Source organism: Solanum stenotomum, chromosome 8 (assembly GCF_019186545.1).
Source record: "Solanum stenotomum isolate F172 chromosome 8, ASM1918654v1, whole genome shotgun sequence".
Taxonomy (NCBI): Eukaryota; Viridiplantae; Streptophyta; class Magnoliopsida; order Solanales; family Solanaceae; genus Solanum; species Solanum stenotomum.
Window position 1 is genome coordinate 21,571,227 of NC_064289.1, and position 27,471 is coordinate 21,598,697.

General features: G+C 37.1%; 2 protein-coding genes across 3 annotated transcripts; one reads left to right on the top strand and one right to left on the bottom strand.

The window, feature by feature from the left end:
* The first annotated feature begins 8,797 nt into the window (after positions 1–8,797).
* Positions 8,798–14,871, top strand: LOC125873220 (ABC transporter C family member 10-like). Its single transcript, XM_049554118.1, is given in 12 exon segments — positions 8,798–10,928; positions 11,087–11,344; positions 11,347–11,409; positions 11,480–11,566; positions 12,002–12,589; positions 12,696–12,860; positions 12,966–13,260; positions 13,385–13,599; positions 13,673–13,978; positions 14,091–14,154; positions 14,222–14,461; positions 14,571–14,871. Coding segments are annotated over 12 exon segments (4,416 nt in total). The 5' UTR covers positions 8,798–8,906; the 3' UTR covers positions 14,684–14,871.
* Positions 14,872–15,438: 567 nt separating this feature from the next.
* On the bottom strand, positions 15,439–19,303 carry LOC125874674 (G-type lectin S-receptor-like serine/threonine-protein kinase At5g24080). 2 transcript variants are annotated; one of them, XM_049555669.1, is made up of 5 exons: positions 18,976–19,303; positions 16,941–18,295; positions 16,634–16,814; positions 16,062–16,515; positions 15,439–15,975 (listed from the first exon to the last, which is right to left on the bottom strand). In XM_049555669.1, the coding sequence occupies exons 1-5, from the start codon at positions 19,227–19,229 to the stop codon at positions 15,637–15,639; spliced, it is 2,583 nt and encodes an 860-aa protein (XP_049411626.1). In that variant the 5' UTR covers positions 19,230–19,303; the 3' UTR covers positions 15,439–15,636. The 2 variants fall into 2 exon arrangements, with proteins under 2 accessions (XP_049411626.1, XP_049411627.1); XM_049555670.1 differs by having other exon boundaries at positions 16,941–18,338; positions 18,976–19,264.
* Between the last annotated feature and the right edge of the window lie 8,168 nt (positions 19,304–27,471).

Genomic DNA, 27,471 nt, shown 5'->3' on the forward strand with positions numbered 1-27,471 from the left:
GTTTTCCACTATTTTGGTGCAAAAGGTAAGATTCTTACTCCCCTAATCCATTTTCGATCCGTAGAACTTAGATTCTTGGTTATTAATTATTGGGGGGAGAGTTTTTGGACTGAATTGGATGGTGGGAAAAAGCCCTAGCTGCACCTTAGGATCATGGGTTTGGCCTAAGGTTGATAATGTTGATTGTAATCCGGGTAATTGGGACTCGTTTATTGATCCTCCCGTTGTATTAATTGTTTGTAGACCAAGAACAAACGGAAAGAATCTGGAAAGAAAAGAATCAAGTTTCTTAGGAGGATTCAAGCTTTGTTCGAGGTAGGTAATGGTTTGATTTCATGTTTGTGTGATGTATGTTAGTATTTGCTAATACATGTATGTATACAAATGTTGCACTATTTATCACATTTAGTGGTGGCAAACGGCAGGTTGGGTAAAATTTGGGCGGGTTGAAAATGGATCAACATAAAATGGGTAATAATTCAACCCACCCATATTTGATATGGATAAAAATGTATTGGGTAAGAAATGGGTTGGGTAAAAATGAATTGGGTAAGAAATGGGTTGAAGTGGTTGTTTCAACTAAGCTTTAAAAATCTTAGAAGTCTTGTTTAACTGTCTAAATATCATTATCAAAGGTCCAAAAGTTGCTCAATTGAATATTCTCATTGTTTCCTATGAAAATTCCATCGATCAAATTTCCATGGCTATATGAGATTTTGTGAATGGCCTCCAATCCCCACATAATTTGTCGATTTTTTTTCCCAAAAACATATCCCAATCCGATTTAAGTACGACTATCTCCAAAAATCTTCCATATGCCAGGTTTTTTGTGTCATTCAACCAATCGCTAAAGGGAAGTATTTTTCCACAATAACAATTCCTTGCCCTTTTCCCCATCTACTAAGATCAAGTGGCTTTGTGACATAGAGAGATTTAATTTGGCACAATACTTTAAACAATTCTTGAGCATCTCCAAAATACTTATAGTGTAGTGCACTAGCATCGATCAATAAGTCAGAATTGCTAAAATGCAACTTGCAATCCCATAGATTGTGTGAACCTTGTCGCACCCCGTTTTTTTGCCAAAAACTGATATTCAGTGCACGACCTAACAACTCTTTTGGGCTTTGGATTGGATCGAAGAGTTGCCACCTAACGAGTTAAGGCGCATTAGGGCACCTATCTAACCTAACTAAATCTAACTAACGTCAACGAACCAAAAATCGGGTAAGGGTTCAAGTTACCTTGAGGGGAAGGTGTTAGGCATCCCTCGAGGTCCATAAATGTGGGTCCCGACCGTATCTCATGCAATTTATGTGGGCATTACAAATAGCAATTAAGGTCACTTCATTACTTGGTTATTTAAATTAAGCATGTTTTCTAGGTGATAACTAATATTAAACAATTAAGGTTGCTTCATTTATTCTTTATTTAAGCATGCGAAACTAGGTGATAACATAATATTAAATATATAAACACAAATAGTTATAGATAAGCGAGAAGACAGAATATACACAAATAAATAGGCAAATCAATTTTTTATTTTATTAAACTACCCCAAACAATTATAATTAAAGCAAGTAAAGGGAAAAGGAAAGGGAGACTCTGAAAATGACAACTTTACGGATTAACGCTCGACTTCTATATATATAGGGACATACAAAACAAATGTTTGTCGTTTACGACTTGAGGCAATGTCATCATCTCTGTAGGGCCTAAACTACCCCTTCCCCACCTTCCGCATGCATTTCGTCCTAACAGGTGTCTATCGTCCCCGCTTAAGGTCCAAGAGGCGTTGAACTACTGTTGGGATAGTTTTAGACAAAATAAAATATAGGGTCCTAGTTAGGCCCCCTAGACACCAAGTCAAACATGTTGGGCGAGCACTTAGCACATAAAATCTTATATTGGCCTCTAGATTTTATTAGACATGCTGGTAAACACAAGTAATTGTGAAAAAGTTTCATGCTTAAGTGTGTGCATACAAGCATAACAATATTATAACAGTTTATTTATTAATTTCAGAGGGGCAAAATTATGACATAATGCAGATTTTATTACTTGGTTTTAAAATATAGCAGAAAGGTGATCACAGAATGCAAAAATAATTCGTAGCATTAACAGATTTTATTATTAATACAAAAATTTATTTTAAGTGGCAAAGTGGTTTATTAATACAAAAGTTAATTATTTTAGACATAAATTAATCGGGGCAACGAATATCTAAGGTAGCAGCTTTTAAGAAAAGAAACACAACAAAGGATTATCATTAACTGATTTTTAAGTAGCAGAAGAGATTAATATTAAACATGCTAGTCAAACGGGCAGTAGTAAATGCAATTTAAATTGTCCAGTTTTAAAATTTTCAAGTCGTTTAACACACTAAAGTGGATAAACTCCTATAAGCTAGCCTGATTATTGACTTACTCGAGTTTATTAGAATCTAATTAATTAATTATCATTCAAATTACATATATTGAATTGATATTAACACAACAACCCTTATCAGATTAAATGAGTTGATTATAATGTTACAATTACAAAATGATTATTGAAGTTAATTGATTAACATGTCAAGGTTACTAAAACCAATTAATTAACACACCAAGCTATTAGGGACTGATTGATCAAGTCTAATTAAATTTAATTAAATCTTATATGAGCCTAATATCTAACAGACTGACTAATACAAGATTGTTAAATATCAATCAATATTTTACTCTTAAATTATTATATAAAGGAATTAATTTAATTAAATAAAACAAGGAACAACCAAAGTTATTTTAATGACAAATTAAGAAATAGCCGTGCAAATCAAATAGGTGTATTATGATCAGGGGTGGACCGACCTTGTTGCAAGTGGGTTCACTTCGTCAAAAAAATACATTGTATATACATATAAATTCAATCTGTTTTTTGAAACAAAACACTGTATATAATTAATTTGACCCACTTAAACCAATAGTAGCATGTAGCCTAGCGGCAAAGTGGTTACAATTTAACTGATGCATCGAGGGTTAAAGCTAACATGCAACGTGGTAAAAGCAAACTAGCAGTGTGGTAATGCTAACAAAAGAAAATGAATTCAACTCTACTCTTTCTCAAACTCAAGTGCTCAAGTCATAAAACAAGTTTCAATTGATTGTAAAAGACTTCTCAAAATGACTTTAATGAACTCTTAAAACTTGATTTTTAACTCTACCTTAAATATTAATTATGAATTTAAGGTTATGATTCATGTTATGAAAGATTTCTAGATGTTTAGAAGTAGTTTAGAGTAGTTAGAATCTATAGGAAGGAATGGTACACTTTAAAAGGACTTAGACGGAGCAAATGACAGAAAAAGGGTGGAAGCCGACGACCCTAGCGCACTGCTGGTTTACGTGTGCTAGTTCGCCGTTCTAGTCTTCCATTTACTGGGGGTCAGATTGGGCGCACTGCTGGTGTGCCGCCTCAAGCCTCAATTTACTGGGGTCTGATTGGGCGCACTGTTCTCACACCTCCTAGGCATTCATTTATTGGGGTCTGATTGGGCGCACTGTTGGTGTGCCGCCCAATCCTCCATTCTACTCATTTTCTGATCCTAAAGCCTTTTTAATCGATTGATTTTCTCAATTTTTCCTTAGATTCAATTACCCAATACAAGTACACAAGAATCTACTCAAAAACAACTCTTAAACTCGAATTGATTACATCAAAAACTCATCAAATCATCCTAATTCAAGAACAGAAACAATACTTCAACCACACTTATCAAAAACTCAAATACTTCAACTTTTGAGAACGAAATTGCGTTGAAAATAACATGATTGACGTGTGGGTGAATGAACCCAACACTATTAGAACTCACATACCTCTTAGAGATTAAACCCTCGGCGAAACAACTTTCAATTCGCAAGAAAATTGATGAACGTCTTGACTTTTTCTCCTCTTCTTGAACTCCTCTAAAAAACGCTAGCGTATATTAGAATTTGTAAAATTGAACCAAATCAGTTTATTCCCCTAGATATTAACAAAATTCATCTAATCTCATAATTTCGGATAACTTTCCTTAACTGGATAGACAGATTTCAAATGATCAAATAAAATAAAAAGAATAAAATTATATTAATTGAAATCAAAACAATACATTAATAAATCTTCAAAATATTTGGAAATCATTCAAACTTTTATATGAATATGATTATTTCTTTTGATAAATCTTTCAAGATAATTAAGTTTCCTTCTTCATTTTGATGAACTTGTACCAAATTAATGTGAACATCTCTATGATGAATCTTTGAAGAATATATATATGATCTTTAACAAAGTGACGACCATATTGTGACATTATTAAATACATAATTGATGAAAAAGATGGAGAAAATTTTTATAAAAGGAGGAAAAAACTATACTATATTTTTCTGCTCTGATACCATATTGTTGAAGTGTGCAACCATCTCATCTTAAAATTTAAGTTGTTAGAGAAAACACACTTTAATTAGTTAATTATGTTCTCAAAAATTATTATAGCGTTGCTAAGGAATTGAAAGTTCAAATTGAACTTTGTTAACGATAGCAACCAAGATTTAATTGTTACTTGTTGCTTTCAATTATCTCATTTGACCCTATTTCTAGTGAAGTGTCTAAGTAATACTCAATCTCAAATACTAAATAAAATAGTAATAACATTTGATATCGATGTATAATTATATAATATGCATTTGTTTCTGGTCATGAAGAAAAAAATACTTCATCATGACACATTCATCTATGTGAGATGATATTCATGGTGTGAATTCGACACTGGTACACCAACCAAAAATTCTAAAATAAACCTACTGTAGAATCCACCCTTGAAATCATTTTGAAATCCCACAGAGACAAACTCAATAAGTAACTGGACTAAAAATTACATTTCAAACCTATTGAAATCATTAAAATATCGATCTAAGGTCATTTTGACCGAAATCAACTTCAAAATTATTAACCAACAATTGAATAATCTTGAATGCCTCAGGATCTGAACTAATTATTCAACTTATTAAAAAAAAATACTTTTCAGATCTAGCAAAGCTATCAGAATTCCATTTGAGCCCATTTACCTGACCTGTTGACTTAAGTCAAACTTTTTGAAATTGAAAAGCTTATCCAATACCCATCTGATCACCTTGAGAGTCATGCCACCTATCACAATTTTTTGAGTTTCACACCTAAACTATTGAGAGTATGAGTTTCCTACATGAACTATCATCTAATAGTTATTGAAACACACCTCGATTAATTTCTGATGATGTGTGTGTACTACACTCTCTTTTGTTTAAAAATTCTGTCATGTGACACTTCACGTTAAAAATAGGGATAAGGGTTTGAAAAATACCTCAACTTTGGTCGGATTTGCTGTTGCGATATTAAACTTTCATGAGGACCTATTACCTCCCTAGACTATTTAATACCGTATTTTAAACATATATATTTGTCCATGTGGACATAAAAAATAACGCAAAATTAGAAATAGTAATGTGTCCACGTGGGCACATATATACCTTTAAAATACACTATTAAATAGTTCAGGGGTAAAAAATACGGTATTAAATAGTCTAGGGAGGTAATAGGTCCTTTTGAAAGTTTAGTATCGCAACAACAAATTCGACCAAAGTTGAGATATTTTCAGACCCTTATCCCTTTAAAAAAAATTTATTGTGGAAAATTTAAATAAATGAATATTAGATTAAAAATTAAGGTTAAAGGTTAAAAAACCATATAAATTAATTTATTCCAACTGTGACATCCACTATGTACTTTTCCGCCTTGTTAGCCATACTAGTCTCGTCTCTAAAGTGGCATCGATATCTCCTTTTTAAAAAATCAATTAAAATATATTAAAAAAATATTGTGTTAACTATATATATATACCACCCACACCTAAAGGTTGTCAAAAAATACCCCTTTGCCGAAAAATTACATTGTATATAAATGTCAAATTTTGATTTAATAAGTATTGACACCTCTTGACCCAAATTGAAGGTTTAGTCTAGTGATTAAGGTGTTGCAAAAATTCCTTGAGATTGTCTGTTTTGGTGCTTCTAGTCTCATAATTATTATTTTACTACAATTGTCTCTCTTTAATGAAAATCCTAGCTTCGCTACTGTTTTTGAACCTTACTTCAACGGATTAGCTAATTTGTTCAAATTATTAAATAATTTTAATCTACATAAGATTGATTATACTATAAGAAATGAGTTTACATCATTTAAAAATAAATTTTAGAAAGTGAATTTGTATATACATACAAATACATACATATCATCTCAATTCTCGAGATGGATACCCAATACTATAATAAGTGACACTGAAAAATATGACAATCTAACAGAACTTGAATGATACTTTCTTTTTAAAAAATTGAATGTTGAAACTGTATTTAAACATAATTTCACTTGAAACTAAAATATTATTTCACTTTAAATACATTACTATAAATAAATATATCATAAAGTACTACGTACTACTTATTTTATTTTTTTAAAATCTTGGGAGCTCAAATTTTTTATTTGGGTAACAGTGTTTTAATAATAGGTAGAGTCACCGACCCCAAATGCCAACAATATTATAGTTTCCAGCTGTACACGGACTTTTCAAATCCCACGAGTTTTTTTTTCCCTTTATATTCGGAGAAGTTGTACTGGCTTTCCACTAGTATTTTATAGTATCTTCTTCTCCAAGAAATTAAAGAAGAGAAAACATGAAGAAGTACAGATCAGTGAAAAATGCTTCTAGAAAACAGATATACATTGGCAAATCAAAGGCACATTACTCTATGATTTTCTGCAAGAAACATCCCAAGCATCGTCAGTCTTCAGGAGTTTGCTCTGTTTGCTTAACAGAAAAACTCTTTCCACTTTCAACAAGTAATACTGGTACTGTTACTCGTTGGATTCATCATAGAATGGCATCTCTCTTGAAGGGTATTAGGTTCCTCGCCGCTTGTATTATGAGACAAAGAGGGGCAGATCATGAAAAAGGGTTTTTCTATAGATTGCTGCATTCAAGAAGAAGAAACAAGAAAGATTCAGAGGGTTTGGTACATGAGAGAGAGGTTCAAAACAAAATTCGGGATCGCAAATGCTCTGTCCCCCGTTTCAAATTTGACTTGCTGTACTACAAGATATGAAATTCCCTTTTCAATAGAATTACTCTATTCGTTTATTTGATTGTTGATTGTTTACTCATTGAAAGGAGGATTAATATGTATATTGTATGCTCTTTTTTGAGTATTTTTCTCTGTTTGACGATTCTTTCCCCATAGCATTGAGTCGGGTCCTTAAGGGTGCTAATTAACTTGTATTTTAATTTTATAAAAAAATATGTATAGAGTTTAAAAGGTGTAGCTTGAACTGAAAATCCCCAGATCCGATTTTGGTGGTTATGGTGAAATATAATGGGGAAAATAGGAAGACATAAAGAGGACGAATAACAGAAAAGAGAATATTCGTCCGGGACATTAGCAATGCTACTTCTCTGCTAACCTCTAATTAACCAAATATCACCTTCACAATACCCCAAACAAATTATAACAGTCATTCTACTATTTGAACAACAATTTGTCAATCATCGAAACGCAATAAAATTACGAATAACAATATATTTCGCAGTACTTGATAAGGAGTAGATAGATTGCTTTTGTTTGACAGTATTTTGGAGACTCCATTAGCTTGTTTTTGTTTTCTTCAGGTCAGCCCTTTTCTTTATTCACTCTGCAATTATGTTCTTGCATGGTATCCTCTTTAATTAATTAAGAACACTTGCATGTCCATGGATTTAACTTTTTATTTCCTACCTCCAAGTTATAATTAATTACCTTTGAATTTATTCATTTCTTTTTTGTCAAGTGCTCCAGAAAGTTGTGATTTGCTGTTATTTATGCTGTTGCATGTTGAATTTTAATTTGTTCTTCCCAGTTGAATTTCTATTATTCCATACATATAAGCATTGAAGGAACCAGGATTTTCATCCAAGGTAAAAATAAAAACACAAAGAAGTGAAAAGGGGATTCAACATATACTTTACATATATTATTAATTTTCCTATTAATTACATAGTGCAATTTTCCATCCAAGACACCCCTTGGAAAAGAGTGGCTCGGCCACTGTATACCGAGTACCTTATGACCATGATTTAGTCGCGCATGCATACATCTACGTTTAAGCATATAAACTAATTAAACTATAACTTAACTTATATACACCAACAATATAATTAAAGAATTTATACACCATCAGTGCATGCTATAACCAAGTGTTGCAGGTCGGTTAATTACCTTATTTTTCAGGTAACTAATTCACACTTATAGGGATCAGTTACAATTATCTCTGATATGACTTGACAGGTCAATAATATGTGTCAGTGTATAGAATAGAAGTTAAACTCGTTAAACTCATTAAACACTCCCCATGAATCTTTCTTGTCTTTCTCATACTTACCTTAAGCTTATAGTAGCAGCACCAGAGGTAGAGTGGTCCTCTTTCCCAGTGATAAGCTTTATCCACACATATAAAAGATGGACAAAAAGCACCTAACATGTTAAGTTTTTAACCTCTTAATTACTGTTCACAACATTCTTTCTAGTCATAATTGATTTTGGAGTTGTTTAAGGATGATTTTTCAATTTGGGAGATAGTTGTCTCCTTACCCCCTTTACCAGTTCAAATGCATTACATGAAGTATATCTTCTCTCCTTCCTACAATGTTATTACTACTGTAATCTTTATTTATATAGTACTGGTTATTGTGTTATACTAGAGTGGCTCTTCATTAGTATATATGATCTTGGTAGACATACTTGGCATCATGAGTGAATTGTCTTTTCACTTGAGTCTATACAAATGAAAGTAAAATTTGCAGGGAAAAGGAATTGGACAAGGAAATGAAGGACCTCTGGACTGTGTTTTGTGGGGCACCTGGTTGTTCGGACAACAATGGAAAGCTTTGCCATACTGATTTTGGGTCAATGACAGATCCTTCATCCTGTATCAATCATGTGTTGATAATTTGTTTTGATGTTATACTTTTGTTTGTCTTCTTATTCAATCTGTTTTCCAAGGCATCCTTAAGATCTACCAATATTCCTGCTCGCTTTCATGGGTTTTCACGTTTGCAGTTGATTTCAGCTATTTTTAATGGCTTCCTAGGATTGTTATATTTGGCATTTGGCATTTGGATTTTAGAAGATAAGGTGATGAAAAACCACAGTTCATTACCTCTACACTGGTGGTTATTAATCATGTTTCACGGAACGACATGGTTATTAGTAAGTTGTACCACAAGTCTTCGAGGAAAATATTTCTCAAAAACCCCTCTGAGGCTTTTGTCAATTCTTGCTTTTATCTTTGCTGGGGTTTCTTGCGGTTTCTCTCTCTTTGCTGCCGTTTTTGTCAAAAGGGCATCATTGAAGATAGCTTTAGATATATTGTCTTCCTTAGGAGCATGTTTATTGTTGTTATGCACCTATAAAGAGCTAAAGCAGGAAGATGTCATTGGAAATGACCTTTATGCTCCCTTAAATAGAATCAGTAAAAGTAATTCTGTTAGCTCCATCACTCAATTTGCTAAGGCTGGAATCTTGAGTAAAATGTCATTTTGGTGGTTGAATTCGCTGATGAAGAAGGGGAAGAAGAAAACTCTTGAGGATGAGGACATACCTAGATTGCGTGAGGCAGATCGTGCAGAATCATGTTACTTAATATTTGAGGAGCTATTGAACAAACAGAAACAAGTTGATCCCACTTCCCAGCCATCAGTTTTGAAGACAATTTTCATATGTCACCGGAAAGAGATTATTGTTTCAGGATTCTTTGCACTGTTGAAAGTAGTCACTGTGTCAGCAGGTCCTTTGCTTCTTAATGCCTTTATTAAGGTTGCTGAAGGAAATGCAAGTTTCAGAAATGAGGGACTTTTCTTGGCCATTCTGCTTTTCACTTCAAAGAGCTTGGAGTCCGTAGCACAAAGACAGTGGTATTTCAGGTGCAGACTAATTGGTCTAAAAGTGAGGTCTTTACTTGCAGCAGCTATTTATAGGAAGCAAATTAAATTATCTAATGCTGCCAAATTGATGCATTCCAGTGGTGAGATTATGAACTATGTTACTGTGGATGCTTATCGTATTGGAGAGTTTCCTTTTTGGCTGCATCAAACCTGGACAACAACTGTCCAACTCTGTCTCGTACTTATAATTCTCTTTCACACTGTTGGTGTTGCAACTATTGCATCCTTGGTAGTGATTATACTCACTGTGCTGTGCAATACTCCCCTTGCAAAATTACAGCATAAGTTCCAGACCAAGTTAATGGTTGCACAAGATGATAGGCTAAAAGCTATTTCTGAGGCTCTTGTTAGTATGAAGGTTCTAAGATTATATGCATGGGAAGCCCATTTCAAAAATGTTATCCAGATTTTGAGGCAAGTAGAAGAAAAGTGGTTATCAGCTGTTCAGTTACGTAGATCATATAATAGCTTCCTTTTCTGGTCATCTCCTGTTTTGGTTTCTGCTGCTACTTTTGTGACTTGTTATTTCCTTGGTATTCCACTAAATGCGAGCAACGTTTTTACCTTTGTTGCAACTTTACGCCTGGTTCAGGAGCCCGTTAGAACAATTCCGGATGTTATTGGTGTGGTAATTCAAGCAAAGGTCTCCTTTGAGAGGATTGTCAAGTTCCTTGAGGCATCTGAGCTGGAAATGAGACGGGAATGCATCAGAAGCACAGATCATGCTGTACTCATCAAATCAGCTAGTCTCTCATGGGAAGAGAGTCCATCGCGACCAACACTCAGAAACATTAATTTGGAGGTTAAACCTGGTGAGAAGATTGCTATATGTGGGGAAGTTGGCTCAGGAAAGTCATCTCTTCTGTCAGCAATTCTGGGAGAAGTTCCAAGTATACAAGGAACAGTAAGTTGTAATGGCTGGTTCCTTCTTTCCTAGTGGGTTAGGTAATAAGAAGCAGGATTAAAGTTTTCATTGCAAGCATAATGATAATATCAGTTTACCAAAGTTTGAGAAAAATTCAGTATCTATGACTGATCCTTAATATTATCTGTTATCTGCAGGTTCAAGTTTATGGAACAACTGCCTATGTCTCTCAATCAGCATGGATTCAGACAGGGACAATACGAGAGAATATTTTGTTCGGTTCTCCATTGGATAGCCAGAGATACCAGCAAACCTTGGAGAAGTGTTCACTGTTAAAAGATCTCGAGATACTACCTTATGGTGATCTCACGGAAATAGGAGAAAGAGGAGTCAATCTTAGTGGTGGACAAAAGCAGAGAATTCAACTTGCTCGTGCTTTGTATCATGATGCGGATATATATATCTCTTGGATGATCCCTTTAGTGCTGTAGATGCCCATACCTCGACAAGCCTATTCAATGTGAGCATTTCTTTAGTGATGTGATTCTTGTCGTTTCTTTCCATTTGCAAGCTCAATTGATCCTATGCAGGAATACATTATGGGAGCTCTTTCCGGGAAGACTATCTTACTTGTGACCCATCAAGTTGATTTTCTTCCTGCATTCGATATGGTTCTGGTGAGTTTTATCCATGCAGTTCTCTTTCCAATTTGACTTTTGTCATTTCCTCTCTCGTCTCTCTGTTATTCTAGTGTGTCTCCTCTGGTTGAATTGATCTTTTGAAATTATGTGTACAATTATCATGATTGTATTGCCCCCAAGGCCTAGCTCAAGTGGCAAAAGGTGGAGGATTTGTGGCTTAGGTCGCAGGTTCAAGCCCCACACCATGCAAAGCGAAGCCCGGTATTTAAGTGGAGAAGGATAGAGGGGCGGGCCCATTATCCACCGAGTTTAGAAGGCTGTGATTGGTCCAAAGGGCAGGTCACAGACGGATTTCTCGGTTATCAAAAAAATAAAAATAAAAAATTATCATGCTTGTATTCAATAGAAAACCAAATCTTTTTATATGTTCATATGAAATTGTTGCATATATATATCTACTTTGGTTTGCAGTTAATGTCAGATGGAGAAATTTTACGCTCAGCTTCATATGATCAGTTATTGGCCTCGAGCAAAGAATTTCAAAACTTGGTTAATGCACACAAAGAGACTGCTGGTTCAGAAAGGGTTTCGGAGGCTTTTTATTCGCCAAGAAGTGATACTTGTTCAAGAGAAATTAAAAATAAGGATAGTGGTAAACAACCAAAAACCTCTGGAGGAGATCAGTTGATCAAGCAAGAGGAGAGGGAAGTTGGAGACACTGGATTTAAGTCTTATGTTCAGTATTTGAATCAAAATAAAGGATACTTGTTCTTTGCCATAGCTGTTGTTTCGCAACTTGCGTTTGTGGCCGGTCAGATATTACAAAACTCCTGGATGGCTGCAAATGTTGAAAATCCTGAAGTTAGCACTTTGAGACTGATTTCAGTTTACTTGCTAATTGGATTCGTATCCACACTGTTTTTGCTCTCTAGATCTCTATCAACTGTTCTTTTGGGTTTGCAATCTTCAAAGTCCTTGTTCTCACAGCTACTAAATTCTCTCTTCCGTGCCCCTATGTCATTTTATGACTCCACACCTTTGGGAAGGATACTAAGCAGGGTAATTATCTCAAACGTGACAATTGAGACAAAAATGATACTTATTAAGTATTTTCATGTAGCTAACCATTTTTCCTACATTTTCATTTCCCGTCCCATTATTGCAGGTCTCATCAGATTTGAGTATAGTTGATCTTGACATCCCATTCTACTTGATTTTTGCGGTTGCATCTACCACAAACTTTTATTCTAATCTTACAGTACTAGGTGTTGTTACTTGGCAAGTTTTGTTTGTCTCCATCCCAATGGTTTATGTGGCCATTCTCTTACAGGTACTAGCTATATTAGGGGAATAAGGAAGTTTGATTCTGTGCTTCCAGCTGACAAACTGATAAATCATGAATTAGTATTTTTTTGTTTCATTATTTTTTCCACAGAGATACTACTTTGCATCTGCCAAAGAGTTGATGCGGATCAATGGAACTACCAAATCATTTGTGGCCAACCATCTTGCTGAATCCATTGCTGGAGCTGTGACTATAAGGGCATTCAAGGAGGAAGAGAGATTTTTTGTGAAAACATTTGAACTAATTGATATAAATGCCAGTCCTTTCTTCCACAATTTTGCAGCAAATGAGTGGTTGATTCAACGGCTGGAAACTATTAGCGCAACTGTTCTTGCTTCCTCAGCACTTTGCATGGTTTTACTTCCTCCTGGGACTTTCAGCTCTGGCACGTTAATCAACTCATTATATGCTTGGAATTGGAAAGAAAAGCGCATATTTCTGTTTTTCTTTACCTTTGGTCATTATGTAAAACATAATTTACTTCCTAATACATGTTAATGTTATTGCAGGATTTATTGGGATGGCTTTATCTTATGGTCTTTCCCTAAACATATCCCTTGTTTCTTCCATTCAATATCAGTGCACTTTGGTGAACTATATCATTTCTGTGGAAAGACTTAACCAGTATATGCATATACCAAGTGAAGCTCCTGAAATTTTAGAAGAGAGCCGTCCCCCAGTCAATTGGCCTTCGAGGGGTAAGGTCGAAATTCAAGATTTGCAGGTAAACTTCATCATCTGCACTAATTTTCAATCTTTTGGGATGTTAACATACTAATGAGCATGCCTCAAAGTAGATAAGATATAGGAGGGATTCCAGACTTGTTCTTAGAGGGATCAGCTGTACATTTGAAGGAGGTCATAAAGTTGGTATTGTTGGACGAACTGCCAGTGGAAAGAGTACACTGATTAGTGCACTATTTCGACTAGTGGAGCCTGCAGGTGGAAGGATTGTGGTTGATGGAGTAGACATTTGTAAAATTGGTCTTCATGATTTGAGGTCCCGTTTCGGGGTAATACCTCAGGATCCTACTCTTTTCAATGGAACAGTGAGATGCAATTTAGATCCCCTATGTCAGCATACTGACCACGAAATCTGGGAGGTAATGTACTTCGCCACTATTTTTAGCATTAGTTGATATATAGCATAGATTTTTTCTGATTACTTATATAATTTTTTTTTCACTTATATCATTTATATCTTCATTGTCAAAGGTTCTTGGGAAATGTCAGCTACACGAGGCAGTTAAGGAAAAAGCGAAAGGGCTTGATTCCTTGGGTAATCTTCTGAACATGTCTGGTTGTTTTATACCAGTGGATTCTTTTTGACCATGGACTCATTTCAGTTGTAGAAGACGGGTCAAACTGGAGCATGGGGCAGCGACAACTGTTCTGTTTGGGGCGTGCTCTTTTGAGGAAAAGCAAGATTTTGGTGCTTGATGAAGCAACAGCATCAATTGACAATGCCACCGACATGATATTGCAAAAAACTATCAGGGAGGAATTTGCTAACTGTACTGTTATTGCAGTTGCCCATAGAATACCCACAGTAATGGATTGTACAATGGTTCTGGCCATTAGTGACGGTAGGATCTATCTGTTTACTTTTGAATACTTGCAAACATATTAGTAGTTCAGAGAATGTCAACCCCAAAATGTTATCCCCATGACTTACTTTTGGTTGCTGTAATACAGGAAAACTAGTGGAGTATGATAAACCTATGAGGCTGATGAAGAATGAAGGTTCGCTCTTTGGGAAGCTTGTTAAGGAGTACTGCTCTCATTATCACTCAGCGAAATCACATTGAAGTAAAGTGCTGATCTGTAACACATTCTGTGGTGCATCAAACTTCACAAACGTTGCCTAATTGCAACCCCAATCAGTCCATTGAGAGAATCACTAAACTCAATGTTGGTCTATCTATGGCATGGATATGTGATCTTTCTCTAAATGTTAGTGCATAACTTGTTGTAGGCTGTTGACATCGGGAAGGTTCAGTATGCAGTGGGCTAAACCAACTGCAGCTTACTAGCCTTAGCGTACCGATTTTCTTGATTTTGTAAACAGGTTTTATTTAGGCATGCTAGCAAAGTCTTTTTTTCAGGGTCATAAATGTACAATCCTCCAGTATTTTGAAATGAAATTCTTTGCACCTTCCAATCTTCACTTTGGCTGTTAAACACACAAAAAATCACCTCTAATCCTACTTTTACAATGCTCTCTAAACACACTCATTTTTCTAATCCTCCATAATACACTATGAAATCTTCAACAGTGAATCAAATTTAACTTTTCTCCTAAACTTGATTAGGATTCAGCTGGTAATTTCAGTTGGGAAGTCCCACATTGGGAGTTAAGCGCTCTCCAACAAGCAACTCCCAGCCGGGTTTGAGCAGACCTCTGGTTAAATATAATCACTACTTACTAGCTGCTGTTGGATAGTTTGGTAGTGGATATGATCTCATTACAGTTATTTTCATATACTACTATAAAAGAAACCGAAAAAGAGATAGTGACGATTTATACAGAGGAAATGGTGGAGATATCTTAGAGACCAGAGGAATTGAGTGAAATTAAACAATAAAACAAGACAGTGAGTTCTTGCAACGTGTATGGTGTTGTAGCAACACATGATACAAAAGTGGTTGTGTTCCCTTCTTATTCTTTTTCCGGGACTTCTTTTGGGAGACGGGGAATGAATAATCAATGATGATACGATTACTTAATCCTAGGAAAAACTGTGTTCGATTTCACCTTCAACTATCTAGGTGACATACTGGAGTGACTGCATGTAGCATTAGATGATGGATGAGTAGCAATGGAGAAAGAACTGTACTGATTGAGTTCCCTCTTCATTGCCTTGTATACTTGATCTAAGCCTTCCTCTATTAACTCCAAAACTGTCTGTGGCATTGGTGGCATATTCATGTCAACTGATCCTTCCAACATCTTCACCACTTCTCCCATGGAAGGCCTGTTTGACACTTCATCCTGAATACACCAGAAGGCGACCATCAGTGCTCTCGTTACCTCTTTTTCCTCTACTGCTCCTCTAAGTCGCCTATCTACAACTTTTACGGGTGTTCCACTAGTCATCTCCTGGAAAAAAGGAGAAAGATAGTGAAGAGAACATGTACCAGAAAGGAGGGAACACTGTGAATACAATTAGAGGATTGCGTGTGTACCTTGTAAGCCCATCCAGGATAAAAGAAGTCATCTGCATCACAAGTCATATCAAGATTTCTCCGACCACCAATGATCTCTAGAAGAAGCATGCCATAGCTGTAAACATCAGCTTTTACAGTGATAGGTCGATTGCTGACCCACTCGGGAGCTAAATAACCTCTCGTTCCTCGGATCATTGTGACAACATGAGAGTGCTCTCTTCCCATTAACTTAGCTAGTCCAAAATCAGATACTTTAGGGCAGAAATTCTCATCCAGAAGTATGTTTTCTGGCTTGATGTCACAATGTATAATTCTGTTCCTACATTGCTCATGAAAATAGGCTATCCCTTGTGCAGTGCCAACTGCTATGCGAAAACGTGACGCCCAATCCAGTAGTCTATTTCTTGTACTAAATGAATGAAATATCCACTTGTCTAATGAGCCATTTTTCATGTACTCATACACTAGTAGCCTGCCAAAGAGTGAAAATTTTAGTGAAAGTTGTGCTAGTCCTAGACTGTAATGCTACAATTCTACATACTTCCCAATCTATACATCACAAATTACAATGAAAAAAAGTTAAAACTTACCGTTGCGTTCCCTCAGAACAGTAACCGCATAGACGAACCAAGTTCAGATGATGCATAGAGCCAATGGTTTTGACCTCTGTTATAAATTCCTTCTCCCCATGAGGTGAAACTTTATCAAGTTTCTTTACTGCAATCAATGTTGCATCCTTTAAACTTCCTTTATACACACTTCCAAATCCACCTGTCAAAGCAGCAATGTTACTGATCATATTCGTACCTTATCTGAAAGAGAACAGTTTTCTGTGCTTGTTATTTCTATAGTTGAGAGGTTAGTATCATAGAAGTAATAAAAATTCTATATCTTTACCTGTTCCAAGTAACTCGGAAAAATTGTTAGTCCAACATTGCAGGTCGCGGTAGCTGAAGCTAATTGGAGCTCCAGATAACAGCAAAGAGCCCTCAAGTGCCCTTCTCATAGATCTTCTCCTATGGATATTGATATACAATAAACAACAGAGAAGCAAAATGAGAACAGTCATACTCAGGACTATAGGAAGTACCAAAACCTTATCGTGCCTACTCTTCGACTCATCTGATGAATTCCCAGGTTTTTCAGATACTGAGGCATTGGCCTCAACCTTCACAAATAAGGTCGAAACAGGATCCTCAAATCCACCAAATTCCAAGCTCCCGAGTAACCAACAATAAGCCTTTTCCTCACTAAGTCCATAAACAGAAGCAACACAATCACAGTTTGATAAGCAAGCATCACCACATTTGGACAGTGTCCCTTTATCGCTATAATTTCCTATAACAGATGATTCTGAGAAATAATAATTTGTTTTCTGAACCGTAGAAATTTTGAACTGGGACATCAAGTTTTCATGCTGAGGTCCACATTTCCCTGTCACTGGAGGATTTCCCGAACATGAAACATCATTTCCCTCCGTAGAAGTCCCTGGCAAACATGTGCAAGAAGCATTTGTTTTGCTTCTGTCTAAATTACATATCCCATTGCCACAAACTCCAGAAATATCACATGGATTAGACACAGCTGCCCACTCGGGAACCCATTGCCTTGATCCATTCACATCATTATCCCATCGATACAAACGTAAATTCCCATTGACCTCAAGGGTTAATCGACGTAGAATAGATGGAACATTGGAATTCGTTTGATTTACAGCCGATGATAGTCCTCCATAATCTCCATCATTTTTATATACATAAACTGCTCCATCTGAAGATGAGCCATAAACTATACCAAAGCTTCCTGCTTTATCCAATACTGCAGTAACATCTCCAGTCACATTTGATATGTCAGGTCCTGACCAATAAGAAAAATTGCTGTAAAATTCAGGCGATGAATCGTAGTAGTTGGGGACATTATAGGTCAATGCAAGGCTTAGTGAAGTAGGCTGCTGCAACATTTTTAAAGTGTAGTAACCACCATGGGAAGGTGATTTTGATGATGTTAATTCTAGTGACACTGTTAAGGATTGACCAGGCAAGAGAGTATCAGATGGATGTGAAAAGCTTTGCCATGCAATAGTACTTAGATTGGTGCTGTAGAGAATGAAGTTGCCATTTTCAGACATGACAGCCAACTCAACGCCTGCTTCCGAGGTGTTTGATGCCCACACTGTGGTGTCTCCATCCATCAACAAGAGATTTCCTGTGGTGCCAAACTCCAAGATTGCATCTTTGCTGACTGGGGAATTTCTATTTAGAGGATTGACACAAAATGGCCAAAAAGTTATATTACCTGCAAAATCTTTATTAAAAACTAGAGGTGGAGGTATATTTTCTTCTTTGTTCCTTCTCTAAAATCAGACTTTAACATTGCTAATCTATAATTCCATACTTACATCTACCTCTTGAATATTTTCAAGAACTTGTTATTCACCATAAAATCTCAAATCTTGAACTTTGAAAGAAAAGCAACCCCCAAAGCTGGAATGGATTTCGTGTGTGTCGAAAAGTTAATGAAGAGAAGCTACAGTTTGATCATGCAACTTTTCCTCCTACTAACATATGCAGATCTAGAATTTCACGTATATATCTATGTTCTGTGTCGAAAATATAAAGCTTATATCAATAAAGATAAACTACCTAACAAAACCTTATAAGTAAGAGGGGAGCTAGTAGGACACAAGGAGGTTCATGCAAACTGCCTTCGATGGTAAATTACACCACATATAAAACGTCAAAATTAAATTTTAGGTATATATAGCAAATATTAAATCTCTTTAATTTCTTTGTGTTATTCGTTTCTGTATATTTTGAATCTCCTTAGTGAAAACTCAGACTCCACCACTACTTATAAGGTGCATACAACTTAAACACCTAAGTGATAAGCTAAGCGAATTCGATCATTAGTTGAGAAGGAGTTTTACACTTACATATTAGGAGACCAAACAAGTGTTCTGTCTCCTGGTATTTGTGCAAACCAAATTGCCAACTGATATTGATCATTAGAGCCCACTGCTGGAGTGAAGCCAAAAGCAAAAGTTCCATTGTCAGAAAACCATGCTTGGTTCTCTTTAGCTAACAATCTTGAACCCAAAATAACACTGCCAGACACTACACAGACATGAAGCTCTGCTACAAACAGTAACAGCAGAGCCAAAACAGAGGAAATGAAACAGAGAGCCATATGTTGCAAATTGGAAATATGATTCTGTTTCAAGAAAATCAACTTAACAATTTAATAGACTTCGGGGTCCTTATTTTCAAATTTTGAAGTTAAGTGTGTGGGGAAGTAAAGAAGAAATTATAATTCAGAACAAGTGTACAAAGGTGGTTGGTGAGTGAAGGTGAACTACAAAGTTGACAAATGATCAAATTATTAGAATAGTCGGTTCTGCCATTTGGCGGCACGTGTCTTGTTCAATTTCTTTGTTGCTTTCAAACTATAAAAGGATTGAAAATAACTGAATTTGTCCAACTAGACTGATGTTAATTCTTGATTTCACACTTTGCCATTAGCATTTAGCAACAAATAGGTATTCTGGGTAAACTCAAATTTGGTCTCATAACTCATCTTTATTGTATCAATTGAACACGTCAACTTACAAAATAATCATTTAGATATTTCCAAAATTTATATGCTTCGGTGACGTTGGATGTCCACAAGACACAGTAAAAACAAATTGGAGTATTTTATTACTAGTTGATATCAAGTTAAAGTGTCTAGATATGCACACTCATAATTGAATTACTTGTCAAAGACCAAGTTTAAAAGTTTATTTATATATTATGTCAAAGTAAAATTAAAAGAGTTTTACTTATGGCAATTGAATTTGAACTCTACATGCAGAAGCTATATTGCTTGGACTTTTTATAATTACAGTCGTAGCGTGTTAAATTCTTTTAAAATGCACACTTTTGAGAGGTTCCGACAAGCATCCAATGACATTTTTGATGAGTCCGAATAACATAATCCATAAGTGGTTATTTGTGAATTATTTGGTGTTCTTTTTATGAAAAAACTAAAGTTAATTTCTAGGAGCTACAAAAAACCCTATGTTCTTTATGATTGCTTATAAATTTCATGTGAAAATTATGCATCTGGATTTTATATCCATCATATGAAATAAGTTAAGTATAATAATAAGGAATTAAATTAATCAATAAATTAAATTGAGGTGNCCATATGTTTTTAGAAAAGCTTCTAGAATAACCCATTGTAGCATCTTAGATACGTATTTTAAAATATGTCTAGAAATTTTAGATTTTTTTTAGATAGTTAGTAAATAAAGTTATCTAGATTGGTGATGCAATTAAGCAATCTGTAATGGAATTAGTTAATCATAGCCGCTCTTGGGACTGATTCCTTAAGGAAATGGAATTCTTTCAAACTTTCCATGGAAGGTGTAGATGTTTAGGCATGATTCGCCCCCGGAAACAAGAAGTTCTGGTCCGGGAGGGATAATATCAACCACTTGACGCCCATCCGACGCATCCGTTATGGTTATCTCAAATCCCCCTTTGTCTTTTCGTATGATTTTGCTTAATCAGGGTTATAATCGAGAATTGAGGCTGGATTGAATGTAGAAAAGAAAGAGAGAATCAGATATTATTTCATGAATGCCTCATCTTACATGCAGTTGCTACATTTATAGAATTGAATCTAATAACAGAATCTGAAATTATAACTGCTACACTCTAACTAACTTGCCACATCACCTACTATTTTTGCCACCTCAGCTCGTGTACACCTAACTTGTATCAATACCCCTTGTTGAAGAAAATCCTTGTCCTCAAGGATGAAATGTAGGGAACCTATGCAGCAACTCAGATTCAAACTCCCTAGTAGTTTGAGTGTCATCAATACCAGACCAGTTCACCAAGACTTGTCCCACTGCTCTATTACCCTTCTTCACAAGCCTTTTGTCGAGAACTGCCTCAGGACTAGGACAATAGGGACTGGAAAGGTGGAAAACAAGAGGATGATTGATGATGGAGGGAACTTCAAGGCATCTCTTTAGTTGGGAAACATGGAAAACTGGGTGAATAAGAACATCAACTAGTAGCAACAACATGTAAGCCATTGCTCCAATCTTGGCATCAACGGGATAAGGACCATAGTACTTAGCAACCAATTTAGGAAAAGTCCTAACAACAAGAGAAACTTGTCTATAAGGTTGGAGCTTCAGATAAACGCATTCTACTACCTCAAATGATATATCAAACCTATGTTTATTAGCAATATCCCTCATTCTTTGTTGAGCCCCTAAGGATATTAAACTTCAACAGCTGAATTATGGACTCTTTGGCAGCCAAGGACCTGTCCACCATATCAGTAGAAGCTTCACCGTTAAATAATGGAGATGAATAGGAGATTTTTGCCCATACAACACTGCATAAGGCGTACACTTAATAGTGGTATGGTAGGTGGTGTTGTACCACCATTCAGCTAAAGGCAAATAAGAACACTATTTCTTAGGCTTGTCAGAACAAAAACACCTCAAGTACGTTTCAAGGGTTCTGTTCAAAACCTCTGTCTGTTTGAGGATGGTAGGCAGTAGATCTTTGCAATTGAACACCCTGCAAACTAAACAACTCCTGCCAAAAGTTACTAAGGAAAATTGGATCTCGATCACTGGTCAAGGTGTTAGGCATGCCATGGAGCTTAAAGATATTGTCAAGGAAACACTGAGCCACTGATTGAGCAGAGTATAGATAGGACAAAGCCAAGAAATGACCATACTTAACCTGTCTATAACAACCAAAATAACCCATTTGCCATTAGATTTGGGCAGACCCTTAATGAAATCCAAACAAATGCCAGTCCACACCCCATCTGGCACTGATAGAGGTTGTATCAACCCTGGGCTTGCCGCAACATCATACTTATGTCGCTGATATATATCACACTTGTTAATGAAGTTTCTAGTATCTTGTACTAGTGTTTTCCAATAGAACAAGGACCGCAACCTTTTAATAGTGGCATCCATGCCAGAATGACCCCCTTGAGTAGAGTCATGTCAAAGTGCAATGATAGACCTTTTGAGTTCAGAATCAGCACCGACCACCAATCTACCCTTCCACCTCAACTGATTGTTATGCCAAATAAAATATTTATAGGGCAATGCCTTCACCTTAGCAATAATTCCTTGCAATGATTGATCAGAACTTCAAGAAGCTTTAATCTGATCCAATAGAGAGTTATGAGGACTAAGCAATGAGATTGCCAATAACTCAACATCAGGTTTCTTGGACAAAGCATCATCAACCTTGTTCTCAACCCCTTTCTTGTATTCAATACAAAAATCAAAAGCCATAAGCTTGGAGATGCAAGCCACTTGGAAATCAGTATGGATATGTGATACGCTCAAATTACACCTTCCTAAAGAAGCATAAGCGATCGTTATCAAGTAAAGAACCCAACTTGTAGGTTGGGGTCGATCCCACGAGGAAACTAGTTTAGACTTAACTTTAACTACACTTATATTCGTTTAGTCAAAGTACTTTCAGAAACAAGTAATAAAAAGGGGGGATTTATGAAACAAATTGTAAGAATTCAGTAAGTAATCAGTAAACAAAAGTCAATTTTTGTTGTTATCAAGATGAGAAAATTTAACTAGGGTATACGTGTTCACCACAAGCTCATAACTTAGTAATCCTAGTAATATCAATCCTTTCCTATTATATTACATGCAAAGTGATAAGTTAGATATCTCTAAATCCTTGGTCCAGCATTTAGAGAATTTCACCCTGCACCTTGGTCCGACTACGTGTGTATAAATTACTAACCCTTACATTACCTCATAATAGACATCATAATCGATGTTTGGCTTAGTTATTATTTTGCACCAATCGATACTAGCCTATTAGATAGTATCACATTAAATCTATGTTGATAATTCTTTTCCTGTTGGTTACCTCCTTGGTCCGGCAAGTAGTAACAAGGTCAGTTCTAATGCGTGCACTCGTTAAAAAAACTTTTGAACGAAAGAATTATCAATGCATGCAGAAACACTATTCAAGAATTGCTTATTTATTATTCATACTTCGTTAATCACTCATGGATCCCACAACCCTAGTTGTGGAGTTTAGTTACCCATAATCATATGAACACAATTCATTGTTTTAGATGAAATAATTATGAACTTACGTAGTTGAGAAAAATAAACCCAAAATTTCAAACCAAATCTTCAAAACTAACCTTTGGAAATCAAGAATTGCTCCGGTAGCAAAAATTAATTCCCTAGTCACAAAGTAAAACAAAAGTAATAATATCTAACCCCTAAAAACCAAGTTTACATGCCCAATTTATAGAAAACAAGTCCTAAATAAAAAGGGAAACAAATTAAGGAAAGTGTGTTCAGACACGCGTCTTCATTCCATGAGATTGACTCACGGACCGTCAATGGATCTACGGTCCGTGAGTCTCTTCCGTCAGCCAGGACTTAGAAAATATTTCAGCCTCCAAAAATCAGCTTCTCTGAAGCAAACGACGGACTTATAGTACGGACCGTAGATCGATCTACGGTCCGTCAATCCCCTTCCGTAGCTACACACTTGGAATCTTAAAAAATCAGGTACTAGAACCCTCGCAGTATCAATCTACGAATCAACAGTACGGTCCGTAGATCAATCTACGGACCGTCAATGGCCACCGTGGTTCCACACTCTGTCAGATTTCCCTGATTTGCCTTCCATGACTTGCCTGCTGATCTACGGCCATCACTTACGGAGCGTCACTGGACCTACGGTCCGTAGATCACCTCTGTAGGTGCCCTTTCTGCAGTTATTTCAACTGTACCTTTACTTCCGCGCCTGAATGTCTTTCCTGCAAAATATGATAAAAACACATAAAAATCAATCCAAAAAGGCCCTAGACATACACAACTTGTAAGTGAAATGTATTAGAAATACCGCAAACTCACGGTATATTAACACCCTCAACTTAAATTCGTTGTTTGTCCTCAAGCGATGCACTAAGACTCTAAACAACACTTGTATAGAAGCAAGCATTTCAATCACAAACAATCACATGGCTTTCTACCCCTCTCTCTTTGTCGGTACAAAATTTGTTCTCTTAGACTCGATAAGTTAATTTATGCGGATCAAACCATGACAACGATTGACCAACCAACACATAACATATACTGTTTCACTATCACCAAGGTACCAACTCTCCGACAATGTACTAAGTGCCCTTACTTCAAACAAAATCCCTTTTCTTTCGCACAATGACCTATGAATTTGAGTACAAGGATTCATTCAACACTCACACTCAGAAATAACTTCCAGTACAGTTAGTGCTCAGTCCCATAGGCTTGCCCTTAATTTCACTGCTTAGACTCTCCAAACTAGACTCTAGGATCACTATAGGACTTTCTTGGCTTGTAACGTAAGCTCAGGGTCAGGTGTGGTACATTTGGGTACTTCTTAGTGACTTTCTGTCCTCTTTGACATTACACTAGGCTTTCAACCTCTTTTTGCCCTATTTTTGCCATCATACCGTTTTACCTTCTTTCCCTTGATTTTCTTCAACCACAGATGTGACTTTAGAATTTGTAGCTCTTTTTACTTTTATTTTATTTTTCTTTTAGCTTTCAACAAGTCACATCATTTCCTCTCTTTTTCAACATCAAACTCTTTTTCATACCCATTTTTCTTTCAGTTTCCTCTTTCATAGCCACCCTCAATTTATGGATTTTCTATTGGTTGAGGTGCACAATACCCGATGTCGGGTTAGGGCCAAGATTGAAGTTACTTTTTACATTAGCCACCTCAACTTAGCCTTTTGGCCTAAGTCGAGGTGCACATGTTCAAGGAGGGATTGGGGCCAACATAGTCGATTATAGGAAGGTGAGTTCGGGGTTTAGAAAGAAATGGTATTATTTTAGGCTCAAGGTATTTGGATCAAATGGAGCATTTGTTTCATTTGGTTGGATCCTTCTTTTAGGCAATTTGCAGACTTATCAGAACAATGGCCTATGATCACTTCCTAACCTCTAGATTGAATTGTCTTAGCAGGACTAACCGGGCAAGTTCTAGTTTTGCACAAAAACTGTTTGAACACTCAACTATTCTCACACACTCTTGGCACATCGTTTCATTATCATATTATCAAATTACTCAGTTCAAGTTTCAGCTTAAGTCATGCCATCAAGTTGATTTATTATCATGTCATACACAGAGCCAACACATTCAACTAATCATAGCTTACAAATTCTAGCACACATCACAAAATCTGACGGGTATCATTTTTTCAGGCCATCATGCTTCTTTCTTTTTCATGCTTTTACACATATGATCCTAACACATGCCGGTTCAACATAAATTAAATAGTCTTTTGGGGAAAAAGAACACAGGCAAGAAAATCCCACGAGAGGATCTATGAGTTGGGTTACTCAAACTTCACCCTATCACTCACAATCAATTTACCCCACCCCCAACAAAAATAGATGTGATTGTCCCCAATGCATACAAAAGCAGAAAAGTAAAATGGATTGGGCGAAGCAAACATGTGGCGCATATGCTGGTGAATCATCAACAAGCGGGTGGGTCCAATTTCCCGGAGCCCGCTGGAACAAGTGTCACCCTCAGTAGTGTCCACATCATCCATCATAGCACCCTCAATAGTGCTATCTATCACTCTCACCGCACTATCAGTGGTGTTCACAATGTCCTTCACAACAAGCGGGACCTCTACAACTGGGGCAGAACTCGATGCCCCTGCAATACTCTCACGCACCATCTGCTGGCACAACTCTTCATCTAAAATCGAAGCCTTCCTAGCCTTCTTCTCCTGCCTATGTTGTCTCTTTTTGAGCTTTTTCCTCCTCAGTGTGACTAGAACGGTGCCTCTTACCTTTGGTATGTGTAGGTGCAGATTCCTCCTCGGCGATCCCACTGAATAAAACATCCAGCACCGTATCATCTACTAGTGCAGTAAGTGCAGCCTGAGGCTCAACTGTAGGGGTGGAAAGAATGACATCAACGTCAGCCCGGAGACTGGCTAATTCAGCTTGACAAGAAGATAGATCTATGGTCGGGGATGGTCACTCGAGGACTCGTAATTCAAAAGCATCAAGACGCTTATTAATGGCCTGGAATTTTCGGTCCATCATGCCCTCCATCCTTCGCTCCATTCTAGCCGCAGACTCGACTATAGACTTTTGCATCCAAGGTTGGATATGATGCAACAATGTGGCCATCTGAGCCTCTAATTTCTGTACTTTGGCCAATGGGACAACAGTAGCTCCTAACTGTGGTGTGGACCGGGATGAACTAGGAGCCATACTAGCGGCCTGAGAACAGGAGGCCGAGATAGTATCAGAGTAATCTGGTATAATGGGGTCATTGCCCTGTGCCTACCCCACCGTGTCTGCAAGATCGGCGCCCAAGGGGGTACCTCAACCTGGGGCTCTCTGCGAGGTGCCGCCATATTTGCCTCATCTCGGATGAGGCCTATATCCAAAGCCCCGGTAGGGTGGGATCAACCTATCACAATGCCAGATCGGCACTCCAGAGTCCTTGCACAATTGGAAAATCAAACATGGAAAGGGGTAAGTAGTGGAGGTCTTGAATGCCCTCTTGTGAATCTCTGCCAGCAGCATGCGGGCAAAGTCAATCTTCATTCTTGCTACTAATGCTGCAACCATGACCGCTCTGTCCCAAGTGAGTTGGTTGTCAGGTTTTGTAGGCGATACCCTGTTACTCACCAACAACCAGAAGAACTTGGCCGCAAAATTTAATGTGGCCTTTCGGATACCCAACCGTGGTGTGGCGACCCACTCTACACGCTTGCCATCAGCAGCAATGTACTGATCCAACCATAGTATAACAACCTCTCGCTGCTCATCATTCCTCCGGAAAGCACCTCTCCGCACGATGTCCCATTTGTAATCAAATTCGTTGTGTTTAGTGACCAACTGTGACCTATGGTAGGCCAATAGAAAAAGCGGTTAATGGTAGCCTGTGATATGTCTACCGGACAACCTCGGACCATAGTGGACGTGAGAGGATCTTGGGCTAAGGGCTTTGATTTCTTGGAGATCGACCCACGGAGAGTGGCAACATAGGAGGCGTAGAACTCCCGCACAATCTCCTCGCTATAAGTCCCTGGGTCTCGAGCCATCCAGTCACACTTATGAAAGTTAAAAAGTCGGTGAATGTCGGGGACAGTGGACAAGCTCCCTGTGAGGACTCTGCGCTCCTCTGTAACAATTCGGGCCATCTTCTCTTTATCATTAATCATCTTGGCATCCCGATAGATTTGCCATTGGCCCTCAACACACCATCTGTTTGGCTCACCGGACACTGGAGTAGGGTTCTCATTTCTTGGTATGGGTACTGACTCTAAGCTAGTAGCCTCATCAGATGAGGCTGCTTGTTCATTCTGGCTGGACCCTGTGGCTGACTTGGCGTTGGACCCCGAA